Genomic DNA, 20,501 nt, shown 5'->3' on the forward strand with positions numbered 1-20,501 from the left:
TTGTTGTTTCTTCACCTGTTTGCCTTGGGGCATTCATTCTGTTACAAATATGTGAGAAGTGACCATTATCTTCCCTAATCTGTGGTTATTTATACAGTACCCTATATTCCTGAGCCTGTTTTATCATAAAATATAGCTCTTAGCCTTGATAAATAATTTCCCACTATGATATGATCTTGCAAACAGGGGTCCCTAAGCTATCTATTACTATTATTATTTGCTTTATTTTTCATGAGTAACGAGCTGTCTGTATAACACTGTGAATGAACCAGGCAATTCACAGAACTGGACTGAAAGCTATATCCTGTCCACAGAGCTTCCAGATAAACGGGTAGGTGAAGGTAAACACCAAGCCAAACTCTACTTTAGCCAGGGGGACCAGTGCTGAACAGGCAATGAGAGGTTTTCTGAAAAGCAGACATTTTGGGTGAATCTGGAGGAGTGTTTACAGAGATGATAAAATCAGGGTGGATGCAAAGAGATGAGAAGAGTTGGAACATTTTTGGGATGGATGGATGGATGGATGGATGGATGGAGTGTAGCGTAGCCTGACTGGGAGGCTGGGGGAGAACAGAGGGTGGAGATGAGGCTGGGAATGGTGGTGTTTGAGTGAGGTGTTTTTCTCGGGAAAGAGGAGTTGGCTGTAGAGGAGATGTGGGAGGGAAGGCAGAACAGAATTGCTGCTTGTGGCATTTCCAAAAGTAACATTTCCGAGCTGCCTCACTGCTCCTTGGTGAACATCAGATGAATTTGGTCCTGATTTCCAGGTCGTTGTGGCTGACTCTCCCTCTGGTGCTGTGAAGGGGCTGGAGCAGTGGCTGATTCTTCCCTCAGGGGTAACCCTGGGCAGCCCTAACATCTCCCCAGCCTTTCCTGACAGGGAAAAGGAGTGATGGAGTGCCTCCATCACTGCTGCTGGTATTGCCTCCTTGTTAGGAAAGCTGCATGGGGTTAGCATGGAAAAGAACTCAGTTGTTTCAGACGTCTTAAAGTTTTAACAAATAGACCCTTTTTATAGTTAATATCTGTAGTACGCTTGTCCATAATGCAGGCTGAGTTATTCACAAAAACAGCCACTGTTCTGAAAAGCTCTGAAACATTTTATATAATGTTTTAAAATCACACGATGGTATGTTAGGAATTACTCCAAGCCACCTTTTTGTCTATTATTACACATTTTTACTATACAAAACTGTCTTCTTTTCCATCTCTCTCTGCACATTTCCCTGCCAAATGGAAGGTAAAGCTAAATCTCTAAAGTCTGTACTCTCTTTTATTTTTCTGCTTAATTTTTTTTCTTTACCCTTACCTGGAAAATGCACTGGTGAAACCAGTGAGAATTCTTCCAAATAAAGCCATTCATCAGCATTATATATCAGAAAACTGAACCTCTTTGCCTACTTAAAAGCAAAAAAATATATGCTATTGCCAAGATAAATTTAAAAATTTGAAGTTTAGGTAGCTGCTTTATTTCGAGGAATTGCTAATGGCAGAGTATGTTTTGAGTCAGGGCAATAGTCACACCTATAAAAGTGATTGGTGGCTGTTTGATATCCACAATATTTTTAAAGTTTGTCTCAGGCTTGCACAGTGAGTCCAGCACTCGTCTGAGTCTCAGAATGACAACAGAGGGGCCGTGGGCTTAGAGGGAACTGGATCTCAGCAGTGACCACCTAGAAGAGATGGGAATGAGAGAATTAATGTGATAAAGCAGCACAACTGTAGGAATTAATGTTGTCCAGATTTATACTCCCCCACCACACCCAAAAACCCCACAACCAAATAGGAGAAACTTGGAGAAGTCCTCAACTGAAAATTGCCTTTAATCAAATGATATCCTTTAGACGATATTTGGATTCATTATATGTTCTAGGGCATGTCAAATCAGTGCCTACAATCACCAGAACTGTTTTGGAAAGCTGGGAGGCTAATGCAGTGAATCTGTTGTAAGTGTTCCTTAGGACTCTTGGGAATGTGATTTATTTCAGTTTTTTTCAAGACCTGGAAGTACAGCTGGAGGCAGTAAACTGTCCCTGGATTACTGCAAGGGTAGAATACACTTTGCATGTTGTGTTCTCCCTGTGGTGCCTCTGCCTTTGCAGTTCTTGGGGTTTCCCACTTTTGCAGAGATGTGAAGGGGTTGAGATGGAGAATCAGAATTCAGCTCTGAGGCTTTTGGGGGTTGGAAGGTCTTGTAAATGGATAAGGTTGGTGACAATGACCTGAACTGGATGACTCGGAGGCTGAGTCCATTCACAGGACACAATGTTCATTGTGAACGTTGTGAGGAGTGAGGATGCAGCTGTGGATCAGCTGAGATGTGATTACCTCTCGCCTCAAAGATCTTGGATATGTTTGGGGATGAAACTAAGATAACACATGAAGAAAGTCCTCCTAAGAAGTGAACCACAGAAAAAAAAACCAAAAACAACCCTGTGGAGTGTAAAGAAGGTCAAACTCTGGGCCTGTTTATTGTCAGGGAAATGGCCTCAAGAACATTGGCTAATAGATGCTTGCTGTGCTTGTTTTCACAAGTACCCAACCTCCTGGATTGTCCCCTGCTCTTTTAGATGTAGCCATGCCCTTTCAATCTGCCTGTGCTAGAGGGACACTGCCATGATCTGTGTTCCCTAAAAATGAGGAGGTGCTGAGCAAGCAAGAACAGCAAGGGTCCAATGCTGGCAGGGCTTTGTGAGTCCCTGAGGAGCAGGTCCCCAGCAGGGTCTGTGTCAGCCTGGTGTTTGTACCATGGCTGGTTACATCCTCTTTGCTCCTTGGCACAAGGGTGGGGTTTCTGCTCTCAGAATAGAGGGCAATAAAAACTTCCTTCACACAGAAACTCAGAGTGGTTTGGGTTGGAAGGGACCTTTAAGATCAGCTACTCCAACCTTCCTGCCATGGACAGGGACACATTGCATGAGACCAGTCTGCTCAAAGTCTCATCCAGCCTGACTATAACTCACCAGAGAGGCCTTTCACATCCCCTTGCCTGAAGAGGTGCCATTCTTTGGAGCAATGCCTAGGCTTCTTTAGGAAAGCAGTAAGCCCTCAATGGCCTCTCCTACTGCAAGGCAAATCTTTATGGTCTTCTCTCAGACTATTTACACCAGTCTATATCAATTGATATTTTTATGATTTTTTTTTTTTGAACTGCACCTTGAAATGCAGAGTTCTGCCCTTCCCACCACAGCTGGACCAACCAGCAGTGCAGGGTGTGGCTGAAGGAACGTGCACATCATGCAAAACTGAGTCCTCCTGGTTTGTCTGCAATGAATTGATGTTGCAAAGGAACAAAAGTAATTCAAACCAAAATTGCCCATTTGCTTTTTGTGTTTGGAGAAATACACCATGTGTAGTCCCAACAGAGGCATCTTGCATCAAGAGCTGAATTTTGCCTTTGCACCCCAAGAGCTGGAAAGTCACGCGGGCCCGGGGAGTAACATTAAAAAAGCCAGAACCTGCCAGAAGGAATTCACAGTAAAGGGCGAGAGCTTTTTTTCCTCATGACTAAAACACCTGTCACAGCTGCCAAGACTCTGCTAATTACACAATAACTTTATTATATCCCACTTGGAAGAACAAACAATACTTGAAGCTCCAAAAATGAGCAGCCTTTAGACTAGATTAATGCAGGCAGAATGGCTGCATGGAGCCGGTGTTCGCCTCGTCCTCCCAGTAGCTCTGGAGAGTAAAATGGCTTGAAGAGTCCCTTCTTTGTTGCCAGTGCTACATAATAAAGTAATTGTGCAATTAGAAGCAGATTACTGATGGGAGATGAGCATTTTTTTATGCAATGTAGGTGAAAAGGCTGGCTGCTCTGAATAAGTTGAAAGCCTAACTGCAGCATCTCTGCTCCTTTTTACTTGAGCTTCTGGTAGTCCCTGGTAAAATCCAGACAGGATAAAAGGAGTGTCACTTGTTGAGTGTGGATTTTCTTCCCATGTTAAAATATTGAAAGATATGCAAGATTTCACAGTGGTCCCTACCTTGTCCAACACCAATGCAGCAAGAATGGCTGCAACAGGTAGTGGAGGGTCTAATACCAAAATAAAACATAAGGGATAGAAGCCTTCCATTGCTCCTGTCTTGCATGCCTGACTACTTTGCTTCATTTTCTTGCCTGTCTGATGGTGCTGTGAACTTTTGGAGGTCAAGAGGGTAAGGGGAAGATGCTGCCATTTGTGGTGGTGGTGGTGGGAATGAGCCTGAGCTGAGCAGGATCTGTTCCAGTACATTGTGGGGTCCCTGTAGGCATCATCCTGACTGAAACCCAGTGAGTTTGCTCAGGTGAAGCTGCAGGAGGGCAAAAAGATGGGCAACATGCTGAGCAACAGACATATCATAAATATGGATTTGAGTGAAGTAACTCTTTCAGAGTGATGTTTCTTCAGTCTAAGCCTGGTTATGATTTCTGCCAAGCTTGTGATGCCAGAGTATACAGGCACCACAGCAACTGCTTTCTCATGACAGCCTTAGGAGAGGACTTTTTGCATGGCTCACCTCTGATGCACTGTCACCTATAGCTGCTTAACCTTTTGGGATTTTTAGCCTGGTACCTCAAAGCCAGGAAGAAAAACTTGAGATGTCTTCCCTACCCTGCGAGCTGCCCAGAGAAGCTAAGCCCGGGGATGGGACAACTGGCAGGAACGCTGGGACGGGCTGGTGGTGACCCATCCATGAGCATGTGATCAACAGGCCTCCCTGTCCTCTGCTGTCCCTGACGGATGCGTGTGCTGTTTGCAGGTCCCGTGGCAGTGATCAGCGGGGAGGAGGATTCAGCCAGTCCTCTCCACCACATCAACCATGGCATCACGACGCCCTCGTCCCTGGACGCTGGCCCAGACACGGTGGTGATCGGCATGACGCGCATCCCCGTCATCGAGAACCCCCAGTACTTCCGGCAAGGTCACAACTGCCACAAGCCAGACACGTGTGAGTGCCCGAGCCACAGCCCCCGCTGGGGCTGAGGGATGGGCTGGGGGGGTTGGGGGAAGGAGGGCAGGGAGGGAGAGGTTAAGAGGATGAGGAAGAAGAGAAGGAGGTTTTTGAGGAGAGTGGGTCTTGGTATGGTCCAGAAACCAAAGTGAATCTCAGGTCTCAGAAATCACAACATACATGTAGATGCTTCCAGAAAAGACTTTCCACTCTCACCTTCACCTCCCTTCACCCTCCCTCTGCCACCCACCCGTCACCTTCCCCCTCCGCCTGAAAGTGCCATTCCAAGCTGGGCTCTTCCTCATCAGCTCCAAGCATGAGGTCCCAGGTGTGAGCAAGAGCCCCCTGGGAGCGTGGGGATGGATGTGACCCCTGCTTGGCTGGGGAAAGGACCTGCCTCCCCTTCCTCCTCCAGCAGTTTCCCAGTCATGGGGCTGCCTCTTTGGCTCCCCAAAGGGCCAGGGGGAAGCTCAGGATACATGGGCATAGGTGTGGCAGATGCCTAGAGCTGTCTTTGTCTCCAGGAATTTTAGATGCTGGATGTCTTGTTTTTATGGGCTTCTGTAAAGCTTCTGCATCTTTCCTGTATAAATTTGGTTCATGAACTGGGCTCATTAGACTAGCAGGTGGTGATCAAGTGTCCCTCTCCATGTTGTGTTTCTAAATTCTGAGCATAAAAGAAAAGTGCTGTGTAAAAGGATGCTTTTCTGGGAGTCCTGCACCACTTCCCACGCGAGTGGTGGGATGCAGCCTTCCCCAGCATGCGGCTCACAGGCGGTAGCTGAGCTCTCCCAGGCCTCTTACCAGCTCTGAGATGCAAGCTGAGCAATGCAGGAGGTTTGGGTAACGTTCCTCTCTTGCTATTTTGCATCCTTTTGGTGTGTCTTGGTTCCAGGTAGAACTGGAAAAATAAAAACCCTGCAAAACAGAAGGTGAAAGGCTTTCAGCTTGGGCTGTCTCTGTGGCCCAGCCAGAAGCAGGGAGTGCTGTGCTGATGTCCCCTCTGCTCTTCCTTTGGCTGCTGCTGACTCACGGGGGCAGGAGACAGACCTCAGCCCCTGCAAGCAGGGAGAAGGCCCATCTCCCAGCCTGCAGGAAGCCATGTGGCATTGAGTGCTCAGCAGGAGCACGCTGCTCCTGGCCTGCATTCCTCCATCGGGGGAAGGGGAGCTGCAGCTGCTCCCCCCATGGAGGTATCCCTTGGGCAGTCCCCACTGTGCACCCTCATGGGTCCTGCTGGCTCGTGCCCAAGCCCTCAGCACCGTCCTTCCCTTGCCAGAGCGATGGGATGTACCCAAAGAACGTGCCTGGCTTTCCCCTTGATTTTCATTTCAATGTGCTAAATTTGGTCTGTTTGTAGAGAGGGGAGGAGGAGGGTGGTGATTAGGCAGGAGTGGAGAAGCTGAATGTAGTGTGGTTTTTCTGTGCTGTTAATTATATATTTTACATTGCTTATAGCACCTCATCTCAAAATGATTTACAAACTCTGATGGCTTGGGAGGGAGGGCTCCCCCGCTTTACTTTTTCTTCCTTTCCCTGCTGTGCTGTCTCAAATCTCTTTAATCTGCACGCCGACCATTGCAAGACGTGGGTGCTGTTGAGACTGTAGCAGAGCTTAAACCTCAAAGGATTAAGTTTTGCTCTGAGCCTTTGCCCTGTGGGACTTGTCAGAGCTGGATGGGCTGCAGGGGATGTCACTCACAGCAGGATTTGACCTCAGAGATTCACGGGGCTGTTTGAGTAGGATCTGAAGGGTTCACAGAGATGCTTGGGGTGGCATCTGGAGGCACTTCTGTGAAGGGTGCCACAGGAGGGAATGCTCCAACTTTTCCAGGACTGCAAGGCAGTGGGGCTGAAATCAAACCCCACAACACTGGTGCTCCCTTTGGGGGATAATAAGAGGCAAACTACAGCTTGATGCTTTCATGTTGAAAACTCTAGTTTTTTTATATTTCTTTGTCATTCATGGGGCAAAACCCAATCCTCGATCCCTCAGGCAGAGCTGAACTTGGTGTGTGTTTTGTATTTTAGTCCCCAGGCTTTCACTTGGTCAAAACTTCTGACTTCACTGGTGGCTTTGCTTGAGGCTGGAAAGTTTCATAATTCACCTATTAAATTAACCATGCTTTGGGGAGCTTTTGCTGTAAGGGGTTTGTTTGATCTGATGTGCTCTACTCAACATAAGCCTGGGCTGGAGAATATTTGTTGCTCCTGTTCTCCCTGTGGTTGTCATGCTGGAGGGTTTTTCCTTCCCCCTGTGCAGAGCCTGGACACAAACACTTCTCCCTTTGCTGACACTTCTAAAGAGAGCTCCTCTGGGCTGGGGAGTGCCTCTATGCCCAGCTGAGCCTGTACAGATGCAAACTCCTCACTCCACCACCTCCCCCAGAGCTGCTGCCCGGCTGTGAGCAAAGGTGTTCCACGACACCCAGCATCTCTCCTTTGCACTGAGCTGTTGCTAGAGCAACATCTTCAGCAAGCATTTTCCCTCTCCAACATGAAGCTTTTCTCCTTCCTTCCTCCTGCAAGCATCCCTGTGCTCTTGGATGCTGCCTGGGTCGAGGACATGCCGATACCCATTGCCGTGCTGCAGCGAGGGGAGCAAACTCTATATGCTTAATGCAGTATTAATAGTACATTGATGTGATATAGATTTCTGTCACCCTCCATACTAGCAAGCATCACTTATCACGCAGGGATGAGGGATGTTTATTCCCAGCCACTTACCTCTGCATAATGGAATTGCAGCTGAAATATGGAGAGCAGCTCACTGCCCGTGGAGCTGGATGCCTCTTGCTCCCTCTGTGCAGTGCTGACCCATGGGATCTTCTTCTTAATGTCTCCTCAAGGAGACAGAGACCTGTTCTTCACTGAGAATGTGCTGTCCTCGTGTTGATGGGATGAGGGGCACAGGAACCAGCACTCACTTCTGGCTTTCTGGGATTTTTGCAGTTGTCTCACCCTCTTTCTGTTACTGCCTGACTTAGTGCAGAGGGGGGACAACCTTGACTCAGAATTCTCTTTCCCTTCCTGGGTGAGAGATTCTCAAAGAGCCAAGCAAGACACCAGGACCACTGTGTTTTCTCATGTTGAAGCATTTAGTTGTTGAGAAGATGCTCCCCCATCTCTGTGCTGTAACTCCGGGCTGTGCTGGGTTTGCATCCTGTCCTTGCTTCAGCTGTCCTTGGCCCAACCTAGAGGGCTAAGAAAAGAGTTTGGCAATGTGGACAGTCCAACCACAAGTGGATTTCACAGCACACTTTTTTAGGCCTTTTTAGAAAAAGGCCTAAAAAGGCCTTTTTCTCCTGATCTTATGCACATGGAAGGGAAACCAAGTTCATATCTGCTTGGCAAAGAGCAACAGGTTGTGATGAGTTTGCACCTCCACATCTGGAAATAAACACATCAGAGGAGAAGAATGGGACTTGTGGCAAGCACAGTGGGCAGAGAAAGGGATGAGGATGAGAGTTTAGGACTATATAACATCAGCCAATGATCAGAGATTTTTGGTAATGCAAAACATGATCCAGTCTCCCCTCATTTGTGGCCAGAATTTGGCTGTTTGTCCTGGGCAGGCCTGGCAGTAACAGCAGCTCCTTAGGTTATCTCCCTCTCTTGAAGTTCAGGATTTGATTTCCCAAAATTCAAGTTTTGTAATTATGAGTAGCTGGAGATTTCTGTGGTGAAATATTGGTAATATTTCAGAAGAAACATTTTGGAAGGTCGTTTTACTTTAATAATAGTAATTAAGTAGTAATTAATTCTAAGCACAATGCATCAGATGCAGATTAGTTATTGGATCTGATCTCTTGAGCTTTACTCAAATGCCACAGCACAGTTTTGGAGTTGTTCAGTTCCCTTGTATTTCTCATCTAACAAAACAGGTCTTCTGGAGAACGACACAAATTGGAGAAAAAAATCCAAACCCTGATGGAGAAAATTGATCTGGGGGGCAGATCCCCACCTGCATCCCAGCAGTGGATGCTCAGTTGCAACAAGTAATGTGAAGCTGAACTTTTGGGGCAAACTCTTTGCTTTTGGGGGAGGTTTTTGCCAGCCAGGACTGGAGCTGGCTGTGTTTTCCAGGACTGGCTCAGTCTGGGGACTGGGATGCATTCTCCACACGGGTGGAGCAGCCGTCCTTTCGTAGAGTCCTAATGAGGGTTTTTTTCAACCTCATTTATTACAGGCTGCCCTGACATAATTACATATTCAAAGTTAGTAATTACACGTATTCATGCTAATTAAGTAATTAGATATAATTACACTAACTGTAAATACGTGGTAATCGGCTAAAAAGAAGTACTTCAGAAAAAAACAAGGCAAATCACACAATAAAAGCGCCATCAGCACTCTTTCACTCAGTACCCTGTCTTTATCTTTTATTTCAGTGCAGCTTAAAAAGAACATCGTGGTCATTTCAAAAATCATATTTCTTAAACAAATTGATTTTCTTAACTCTGCTTTCAATAGATCTCAAAAACTAAAAGGAAAAGGATATTTACCCTTAGAACTGTTAATTTTTTTTTGTTTGCCTAGTGTGTTTTGTTCATCCTGGGCATGGGAAGATAAAAAGTATGCAGCATTTCTATTTTCAGTCAGTTCATGGTCCCATTTTTGCCAAAAACAGCAACAACATAAAACTGAAGTCATAAATGCTTGTAGTTTTATTTGCCTAAAAAAAGAAAACTGAAACAGTTGGTATTGGAAAAGAAACTTTTCCTTTGTTTTTTGTTTTCTTTTTTTCTCCCAGGGATAAGATAATTTGTCAAATATTCTTTTTATGTAATATAAATGTGGAACACAGGGTGAAGTGACAGCAGCACTCTGCTTCTCCATGCCCAGCCTGGGGCCAGGCTCCACAGGTTTCAGTCCCTCACACAGAGCTCTGCTGTTTCTCCAAACTATTCTTTTTCCTCTTGTCTCCTCTAAAATGAAGTCCCCAGGCTCTTCTCCAGAAGGACCCAGCTCCCATTACTCTTCTGAAGTAGGCACTTGTGGGTGAAGACTCTTCTGTGCTGGAGCTCTCTTGGTCTTACAGTCTTGTCCTTCTCACTCAGCTCATGTGAGGTGTTTTAAGGGTTTTAACGAGGACCTGTGAGTAGCTGTTTACTCCTTTATGTGTGTTTTGCTGCTCTGTGCTGTGTCTCCTCACTGTTCGTAGCAAAGCCTGGGCTTGTGGCTGGGGGCTGTGGAAGAGCCCTGACCTCAGAGCTCACCTGCCAACAGGTGAAGGCATTGGAGGTCTCTGCAATGACCTTCTGCCTCCAAATTTCCCTCCCTTCTGGTTTGCTGTTGGCTCTCATGGAAACTGCTCTGAGCTCCAAGGTTTGATGTAAAGATCTTGCAAAAGATTTGGATGTTGAAGAAGCCTTGTGGGCTCTGGCTGGCTGTTCCCAGAGCAGGTGTTGAAGAAATGTATGAGGAACCAAAATTACTGCTTCTGTCCCCCACCAGAGGAGAACTATACTTCCCTTGTGCCCAGAATCACCTTCTTGTCCACTTGCCCAGGCTGCAGCATCAGACCAACAGGAGACATACCATGGACAGTGGGACTTGAGCCAACCTTCCCAGCTCTCAGCTTTCCTGCCGGCAGCTATTTTCTGCTCTGCATCCTTTCTTCTATCCCTGAAAGGGCAAGCGGAATAAATATCCACATTTTCCAGGAGTCCAACCTACTTTTGCAGAAGTGGAGTGCCCATCCCACCTATTGCACCTGCACTTTGAGTCACAGTCTCACACTTCAGACCTTCCTGCTGTGATGGTGCTATAGAAATGAGGTTTTTTCAGGATGTCTTGGAAAGGCTGGCAAGATCCATTGCCTATTCCTTACCCCTCAGCCAGCTCTGGAGATACTGTCTGTGTGGTTGTACCATGAGGAAGAAAAGCAGCGTGGCTCTGCCTGGTCCCTGCCTGCTTTATGAGGAGCTGCTGGAGCCAGCAGTCTTGCTCCAGGTGGGATGGGCACCTGACTTGGTTTGAGCACAAGATGATCACCTCCTGCTGCTGTTTGGATTTTAGATCTATTCTCTGTTGCTTTGACGTGTGTTTACTGGAGATATTTGTAACAACACTCAGGATCAAAGGGGGACCAGCAGGCTCCAGCCCCAGAATGGGGAAGTGACACTGGCAGCACAGCTGAATGATGATGCATCGGTTCCTGGAGGTAAAGATCCATGAGGAAGAGAAACCCTTAAATCAAGAAGAATGCGGCTTTGGGCTGTTGATGGTGACCGGCCTGTGGAGAGACTGCTGGATACAGACTTCAAGGAGTTGACAGGGAAGTATTGTCTCAAACAAAACACTGCTTTCTCTTGTGCCTAACAGCATCCCCACTGGACTGTTTAATCCTGATGTCTGTGGGGCCAGGAAGCAGGGTTGGCTCACCTGGGGCAATTTCAGGAAGGGAGCTCGTGATGTATGAACTGTCAAGAACTTTACAAGCCAGATGAGAGGAGGTCCTGACCTGTATTCCTACTGGATTTGGAGTGGCTCTAGTGCAGCAGGCTGCTCTTTTTGCCTGGTAGCCTCATCCCTGCATCAGTTGGGTTGGACCAGAGTGCCCAAGAATGCAGCATCTCATGGAGGATCTGTATGTACACCCTGACATTCCACCTTCTATCAAGTCCCCTGCTCATCTCATAGAGGGAGATGAGCTCCCACTCCTCTTGCAGAATTCCCTGTCCTCCACACACACCCCATAGTGTCCCTGTCCACTCACCCATGGTCTGGCATGAGTCCAGACTCATTGTGGCAGGGTGAGAGGAGTGGGACACAATAGGGATAAAAACAGGTTTACATTCCCTCTGTTACCAGCTGTGTGTCTGGGTCTTGGTGCTTCTCCCTATCCATTTGCACTTGTGATGTGCTTAAACCTGAAGGAAGTGTCTGTGCCAGAGTGAGCAGGGCTCTGTTCACCAGCCAGCTCTCTTCATGGGTGTGGTTTCATCCCTGCAAGACAAGAGGTAGCAACACAGTGCTCCACCTGAAGCTACTGCAGACTCAGGCAGCCCAGATGTCAAGAGCGTCCTCCTAATGGCTCGTGGATTGTGTGAATTTTGCTGTGGGTCACTGTAAAAATAGCTGGTGTGTGTATGTGTGCATGGGCTGAGCGGTGGTATTGATTTCTTTTGGCCCTCATTTAAACATTTGTCTTGTTTTTGAATGAGTTTTCTGTGGCTTACAATGATTGGCAGCTGGGGCACTTCTGCATTCCTGGGATAAAGAGGATGTGCCTGTGGTACCTGGCCATGGGGTACCCTTGAAGGAACCAGGAGTTCCCAGAGTTTGCAAGGACATTGTGTTCTGATTTTTTAGTCCCCCCAGGCTCTTTGTCAGGTTTAAAATCTCTTGCAAGTGCATGGGGCCTCACTGTGATAAGACAGGAGGTGTCTCTCTGGTTTGGAGATTGCAGGCTCTCATTGTTTGACTGTTGTCTGGTTAAATTGTGATTCCTAATTAAAAATAGCTGCTGTTGTTTAGGAGTTGGAACAATTTTGCATGATCACACACACAGCGGTAACATTATAGTGGTGCTGCCCTGTGGGACAAGAAATACAGCCCAGAATGTAGCAGAGAACCTGCACATCAGTAGAGGTTAAAAAACCCCAAACCTGTGCTTAGCGCTGCTTTGGGGCTAAACTGCCCAAAACATCCCATTCAGCCCTGAGACCTGGGGAAAGACCCATGTAGAAAAAATATTCTGCCTAAAGAGTTTCTTGTTTGGAAGGAGGCTTCTGTTTCCCAGCCTTGTGTGGGGGCTGGCTCTGAGGAGATGGGGTGGGCAGGCAGAGCTGGCTCCCAGCAGCACAGGGCAGGCGGAGCACAGCACGATTGCTTCACATAACAAAAATGCAGAAATTTAAATTTTTGATTGCTGGACACTTCAGTCCACCTCAACATCCTGCAGTGTGTCTTGCTCTTGTTGATGGGTGCACACAGGGAGTGGCTCAGTGGGGTGAAGGAAGGTGCTGCTGCTCATGGAAGCAGCATTTCTGCTCGTGGGCTGCCAAGGCCCTGACCTGAAGCAGCTGTTTGTCACCATGGCTGAGAGTAAAGCATTGGCCTTGTTGAACAAGATGTGATTTGCTGAAGTCAACATACCCACTGGAGAACCCAGTAAACCCATTTCCATGTGTAGCTGATGTAAGGTTTGTATGCAAGCATCTCGAGGTGAAAAGTACATTGGAGTCACAGCATTGCTCTCAATGCCTGGGCTTGTCTCCCATTAAGGCAGGGTTTATTGCATAATCCATTTTTAGATTCCTGCACACTCATTCCTAAACACACTGCAAGTTACCTAGTGCTGAGCCTGGCTTGAATCTGTTCAAGCACTCTCTCCCTGCCCCTCCCTGAATACATCTCTTTAAGAGATGGGAACAAACTGAGACTCAGTGAAAGCATGAACATTTCTGTGTGTACCACACCAAGGACCAAGGCTGTCCTGCTATCTGCAGCCAAGCCTGGTCAATATGGGATGCAGTACTCAAATTAAGTGATGATTTACAGTTTCATGTAGACTCAGCTTTTTCTGATGCTCGTTCCAAGTTCCTTTGCTGATGCTGTAGCAGCACCTGAAGTTTTTTGTCACCACTGTGGGTCTGTAAAAATGTCACACCTTTCTTCCAGGCCTACTAACCTATTTTTCCTCACTGAATGAGAGCACTGAGTCTGAAGGTTACTAAACCTACCTATTTTTATATATAAATCTCATATATATGTTTGATCTATTTTAAATGCACTGGTTTATAATGTATGGACACCTGTTCTTATCTTACTTGTACTTTTAACAGGTTTTACATCATCCTTCCCTGTCCAACCACCATACTGCTTTTTTCCCTTTGTGAGATAAAAGGGAATTTTTTTTCTCCTGCAATACAAACCTCTCTTAAATTCAGGACAAGCAGTTTCTCTTGCTCCCATAAGTATGACAGGAGACAGCTGAGTCTCCTAAGTATATATGGCAAATTGCAATCAGAGGAAAACACTGGAACAAAATTTCTTTAGTCCTTGTCTTCCTTCTCCCAGCCCTTCTCACCACTCCACCTCCCTCTTGCAGGATTAAGCCAAGCTAATCCTCAGATGAGCAAGATCTTGGGAAAGCAAAGAGCCAAGGGAGGAGAAAGAAAAATCCTTCACACTCAACACTAATAAGGAAATTATAGGCATCCTACATTATGAATTGGATGAATTTTTAATGGTTAGAAATGCAGCTGATTTATAATGCATCCATCCAGGACTGCAGGGCCTGTCGCCAGCTAATAAATAAATGACAGGCTCTTTGTATTAAAAGTATCAGTCATTTTATGTCTCTGTGCTGTAATTGATGAGGAGCATTGAGCAAGGGAGGTGGTGGCCAGCAGGTGTATGCAAGAGCAAGGACTTTGTGTTTCAAGCTGTACCTGAGGGCTTGGCATACCAGAAAGTTACAGCCCAGTCTTCCAAGTCTTCTCACAGATAGGCCACAGCTTCAGCTCTATCCCGTTGCTCGCATTCCAGAACCAGGGAAATAAAGGACTTAGGTGGGGCTGCAAGGTTTTGAAAGGTCATTTCAAGCCCAGCTTAGGACCCTGCTGAACATGTCTTGTGCTCTAGAACAAGTTAGTTACCCTGGACAGCAGGAATGGCTCCATCTGAGGTGGCTGCCCAAAGATTCCTTCCTACACGTGGAATGAGGTAGGAGGCTTTGGGTCTGCCTCATGTCAGACTCCTGGTGAAGGGTGGGGGAGATTGTGCCCTCTGTTCTCTTGACAGTCCTGGCTATTGGCACAGTCAGGGTGAGACGAGCTCAGAGTCAGGGATCAGCATGAGTTCATTCAAATCCCAACACAAATGTTCACACTGAGGCTGTGTTAAAAATAAATTCTGGGCAAATCCCAGAGATGGGGTGGGGTGGGACTGTTCTGCTCTTGTGCCAGATCCCAGCAGAGCCCAAATGTCAGGGGAACATTACTGAGAGCATGGCAGGCAGCTGAGTATCTGAGGCATGGGGTAAATTTTATCCTCTTAATGAGGAGAACTAACCTGGCATGTTGTATCTCCACTATTTCCTGGAAAGTGGCATTTCTCCTTCCAGCCCATCAAGGGGCTGCTGAGCATCTTCATCTCCATTTTATGGATGAGGAGAGGCAGCTGGAAAGACATCAGTCTGCTCAAGGTCAGGCCAGGTTGATGACAGCTAGCAGCCTGGCCCATGTTCAGCCCACTGGACCATATTGCAAGTTTATGAGTCCCCACCTGAAGTCCTTTCACAGCCAGTCGTTTGGAGTCAGGGGTTTAGATGGATAAACACATTGTTGGAGCTGTCAGCTGCATATTTTGATCCCAGAAAATGACAATTCTCAACTTTTCCTGCTCTTTTCCAGATAGCTTAGATCAAATTCTCCCTTTCCACCTTCATGGGGGCCATGCTACAGTCTCAATATGTTCTGCTTTGCTCTCTCGACTACTTCTGAAGAGACCTCTCCTTGCAGGTCTCATTCCACCTAGGCATTGCCTCCTCCAGTCATTGGAGTGTGGTGGAACCCGAGTGCTGGGCTCAGAGGAAGAGAAGTCATTTTTCAACTTGGCTTTAGTCCCTGGCTGCACGAATTAGGCAGGGAGGCTGGGATATGAGCCTGGCTACCCAAGGAAAGCACTGCTCTCTAAGATGCAGACTTTCATCTTGACCTGAAGGAAGGAAACGCTTATTGCCTTATTTATTACATTTCCCCATAGCAGTGTAAATACTATATCCATGATAGATATAGATCTTATGAATAATATAGAGATTTGAACTAAGTAATTGCTGTGCTTTTTTAATACAAGAGATCCTCAGTGTCGAGTGGTATTAATGATCTGTCTTGACATGGGCTCTGCAGAGGGCGATTGCAAACCCCAGTTCCGTGAGAATTTGAGAAATTGGGGGAGAAATCCTAATGTGCTGTTCATCCCCTCTGTTCCCTGTGGGACACTTCAGAACAAGTATCCTGTCTGCTGATTTTTTCTCAGCTTTCCCTAGACCCTCTAAGGACAGGAAGGCTAAGTGGGTTTTGGGAAAGCAAATCCCTTTTGTAGGCAGGCTGGGCTGGGCTGTCAGAGGAGGGAACTTTTGGAGGAAATGTAATACAAAGATCCTAGCAGCTCCCTGTGGTCACTAACAGTTCTCCAGACATTTCTAGAAGAGCAAAATGATTAGTTACAGTGAAATAGCTAAATTCAGGCGGAGGTGGTGATATTTTATATGTCTGCTGCTCTGAGCCTTGTCTCTTCTCTGTAGCTTTAATATGAAGCTCTCCTTTCCACTTTCTCTCTGAAACCCTTGTGCAGCCTTGCTGCTGTGTGGTATTAAACAGGTGGCTAGGTTACTATGAGAAATTCTCTGTAAAGTCCACTCTTTAATGCTTTAGAATCTTTGGGGATGAATTTAAGATATTAAGAACTACGGTGATTTAACACCTTTTTTGCAATGACATTGTTGTGGGGGAAAGGATAAGGGGATAGCAATCACAGGATGTGGAGTGAGTCACTTTGTGCCTTGCATCACTGGTGGCAGGGAGCTGGTAGCCCCACTGGCTGGTCCTTCTTGCTCCCTGCTGTAGAGGTGTTGGTGTTACAGCTGCAGAGCTCCAAGGCCTCTTTAAATAAATGGAGCTGTCTGAGAAGGCTATGAATGCCTCCACAATTTATTTTTTTTCCCCCAAACATAACACCTTAAGTCTGAGTCAGGCTGTTAACCTTTTTCATTCCTCTCTTTCTCGCCACATCCTGCTTTAAGGTTATTTCTCATCCTTCTTCCACCATCAGCCTTTTAACAGGAATAAGGGCAGGTGAGACCAGTGGGCTCCATAGCCCACGTTCTCCCCGTGTCAGTCCAGGAGGAGCAGGTCTTACTGACCTCTCTGGGCTGTGTGGAGCAGGGACCATGGGCTCAGGTGTTTCTTTGATACAGGAATGGTAGCTCATTAACACTCTGTGCCCCGCAGATAACTTTTATTGATCATCAGCTGCTTAATCAAAAACTCTATCACAGTTTGTTTCGATTATTTTTTCCATCTCTTCATCTCAGGAGAATTGGTTTAGCCAAAGTTAATGTACTCATTATGCAGTTGGGAAACCACTGCTACAGACTGCTATGTAAATCAGGAGTTTGGGGAGGTTTGTGTCCTCCTCCCCACATCTAGCAGGATGAATACACTGGGTGCATATTCCTCTGCCTGATGGGTGAAACAGGCATGAAGGGAGTTTGGCTGAACTGGGTTTTGACCAGCCTAGGGTGGCAGAACTTGCCTCCCAGGTTGCACAGAGCCCAGGCTCCAGATATACATGCCCACAGTCCTGGGAGAGTGAGGAACAGCCCTGATGCTGTACCTGGTCCTGTATCTAAACAGATCTGAGCACCCCTGAAATCAGCACCCTCAGGTGTGCTGTTCTTGGGCCACAGCTGGAAACTCTGTGAACAGTGGCTTTACTCTCTTGAAAACTGTCAGAGCTCTGGGGAAGGGGCTGTGAGGAAGTTGTGCAGCAAGTGGCAAAAATATTTCCCAACATTTGCCATGTCTTTAATGACCAGCTCTGAGAAGTGTCTGGCCAGTTTGAGTGGGGACACAAGAAAGACTTGGGAGGGAAGCTCCCAGACAGGAGTGCTGCTTGTTGTGCTACTCCAAACTTATTTCTTACTCTGGTTATGATGGATGCCCTGATATGATTAATTTTCCTTTTGTCTTTTAATGTTTACTGCATAAAATCATTCTCTTTGATCCAATACCCTATCGGGGCTACATACTCCATGCTGGCTACGGTGTTGCAATGTCCTAATTTGATTGCAGAGGGTCGTGTCCTGTATAATGTTGTCTCATTTTCTCAGTAGTCAATGCAAACTCAATTTTATTTTCTTTGAAAAGAAGGGAAGGGGAGGCAGGAGCCCAGAATCCACAGCTGAGCCTATACCTGCAGCACTTACCTTGTTGCTTGGCTGTAATGGCCCATGTAGTTCATCTTGGATGGGACCTACAGGCTTGTTTTGTTTATTTATTTATTTTCCTGATGGTGCTGGAGGAGAGAAAGGATGGAAGCTACAGCAGACAAGGGCCCTCATTTGTAGGTGCTGGCACTGCTGATTAGCCTCAAGGAGTCATTAATCCAACAGGCTGGGTGCTCTCTTGATGGAGCTTATCTCAGGAGGAGAGGGTTAGCTGTGTCTCCCTGTGGGCCCTGAGTGAGTGCTCAGCTTTCTCCTCTTGTCTCCAATGAGATGCTGGGTCCCTTGTACCACTGAGTTTCACCTGCCTCAAAGACCCTTCACCTGCCTTCCACCCCTGTAATTTACGAGTAGCTCAGAGGGGAGAAGGAGGGTCTGCTCTCAATTTGTGTGGCTCATTTGCATGTGAAATAAGCACGTCCCTTCAGCAGAGCTGCCAGCAGTCTCCTGGCCCCGCTGCTCTCATTCAGCCCGGCTTTGACAGCTCCAAGGCTGTGGCTCGGGGAGCGGTGGCAGGGCTTGCTCATAAACTGGAAGTGTCACTGTGTTTTTGCAGAGCTCGTCCAGAAAATGGTGTTTTTCAGCAGCTCATAAAGGAGGTGTCAGCCTGGGATTTGGTCTGTGGCAAAAGAACCTGTTTTTTGCAAGCTGCAGAGAGCATAAGCTCTCAGCTCTGGCCCCAGGGCCATCCCTGCTGGCTGGGATTGCTGCTGGGGCAAATTATTCAGCTGATGGTTTCATCGCTAATTTCCTCATGGGTCCTGGACTCTCTGACTCTGTATTCATCTCAGGGTATTCCTCGTTCTCAGCCCTGTCTTTTCTTGTCCTATTGGGCTTTTAGTGGGCTTTTGATTGAAAATGGATCTGTTGTGGTGAGAGTAGAGGAGTCAGAGAGGCACTGGCAGGCAAAATGCATGTAGTGGTTGAATGAATAAATCAACAGGTCTCCAGGTGTGCCACCAAACAGGCTCTCTTGTCTTGATCCAAGGATTTAGTGGGAAGAGGCCAGGCAGTGGAGTGGCAGTGGTCTCTGCGGCTGGACAAGGACCAAGGGAATAGAATCGTAAGTCTTGAGGACAGGAAGAGAGGGAGGAGACTGGACATTGGTCACTCATGTGATTCCCCTTGGAAAAATACCAGGTTCCATGAAGGAAGCACAAATCTAGGCCTGATTTTTTTTTCCTCCATTCCGAAATATTTAATCGGAGAATCAAATATGAAGTCTCTTTAAGAAGAGGCTGGCACACGGCAGCTGGCTGAGTGTTGCAATCAATGTATCCGCTGTGGAATGTTTCCTGCAGAAGTATTACATCCTCTCTCATTTACTTGATGATCTTTAGGGTGAATCAATCAAAAGATGCTGCACACAAATAGTTCAGCCTGTGATCCTGTGGGTGTCCATTACAGAGAGATATTTGCTCCATGTTAATGGACTTGTTGATTAACAAAAAACCTACCTTTTTTAAATGGAAAGCTGTTACTTGATGGCAATTGTTAGCATCGGTTTTTCTGCCTCCCCACCTCCTCCCCAGCACAGCTCTCATTCTGCGCCAATGCAGGTGACTGCAACAAAACCCAGGTCTGCACTGCTGGGAGAAGAGACTCACATCTCACCCAAGCAGTTATCTGAGGAGAACCTTCTCTTGGAGGTTGGGAAGGGCAGAGAGAGACTTCTCTGTACTCAGTGGGTGATTTTACCACTCTGTTAATTGTTCTGTTAATTGTGTTTCTGCACCCATCTACCTTGGCATGTGATGTCCTGTTTGACTTCAGGTATATCTGAAGAAGATATTCCCCTGAAATCCCCATCAGACCAAGGCTCAGCAGCTCCTTGAGGAGTCTGATTGGGTTTTACACTAGCTGAATGCATGGGAATTTTTACTTGGGCCTGTAAAGCTTCTAGTCTGCTGAAGCAGACTAGTGTTCATTTTTTCCTCTACAACATGAACACTTGTCAAGTCTCCACATTTCTGGGTGAAAATGTGCCCATGTTGCAGTGTTAACTGTTGCTTTTCTGATGGCAAGATCCCCAGCTGGAATTTTAAGCATTAGAAGATCAGGATGGTGCCTCCTGCATAGATGTCCTTACCTTTGAAAGCCAAATCTGAGCGGACCTAGCCCTGTGATGACTGCAGCTATGCAAACGAGGGAGCAGCATACTCAAAGCTGCCAGAGCTCTGGTGTGGCACTGGGAACACATCCCAGGACAGAGCAGTGTGCTGAGCTGTGTGACACAGCTCCCTGCAGAGGCAGTCACGCAGCAGGGCTGCGCGACCCAAAAGGACCAGGCTTGTGGCTGTGGGCTGTGTTCAGCCTCATGCTGGTAGTTGCCAGCAGCTGTTCTGCTTTCTGGGAAGCGTGTTGGGATCTTTCCTGCTCAGCTGGAGGCTGTGAGAGCATTTGGTCCTCTCCCAGGCTGCTGGTGCAAAGCAGCCACTGTTCGGTTTGGCGGGCCAAGCATCTCTTCGGGCTCCACTGCAGAGGGGACCAACCCCCCTGTGTCACTTGTTTATCTCTGTCATTTATTGCTACAAAACAGCTCACCCAGAGCCGTCCTTCCCACAGCTGGTGGGAGTCAAAGTGCCGAGGCTGTTAGTGGATTAGGGCA

At 47.0% G+C, this 20,501-nt stretch overlaps 1 protein-coding gene across 3 annotated transcripts in view; it reads left to right on the top strand.

Annotated features, from left to right (window-relative positions):
• Positions 1–20,501, top strand: part of NTRK3 (neurotrophic receptor tyrosine kinase 3) — a 216,634-nt gene that overhangs the window by 107,822 nt on the left and 88,311 nt on the right. For all 3 annotated transcript variants that reach the window (XM_038146716.1, XM_038146717.1, XM_038146718.1), the window contains exon 12: positions 4,744–4,932. In XM_038146716.1, the coding sequence (XP_038002644.1) occupies positions 4,744–4,932 (189 nt within the window). The remainder of the gene's footprint in view (positions 1–4,743; positions 4,933–20,501) is intronic.

This window comes from Motacilla alba, chromosome 10, assembly GCF_015832195.1.
Source record: "Motacilla alba alba isolate MOTALB_02 chromosome 10, Motacilla_alba_V1.0_pri, whole genome shotgun sequence".
Lineage (NCBI taxonomy): Eukaryota > Metazoa > Chordata > Aves > Passeriformes > Motacillidae > Motacilla > Motacilla alba.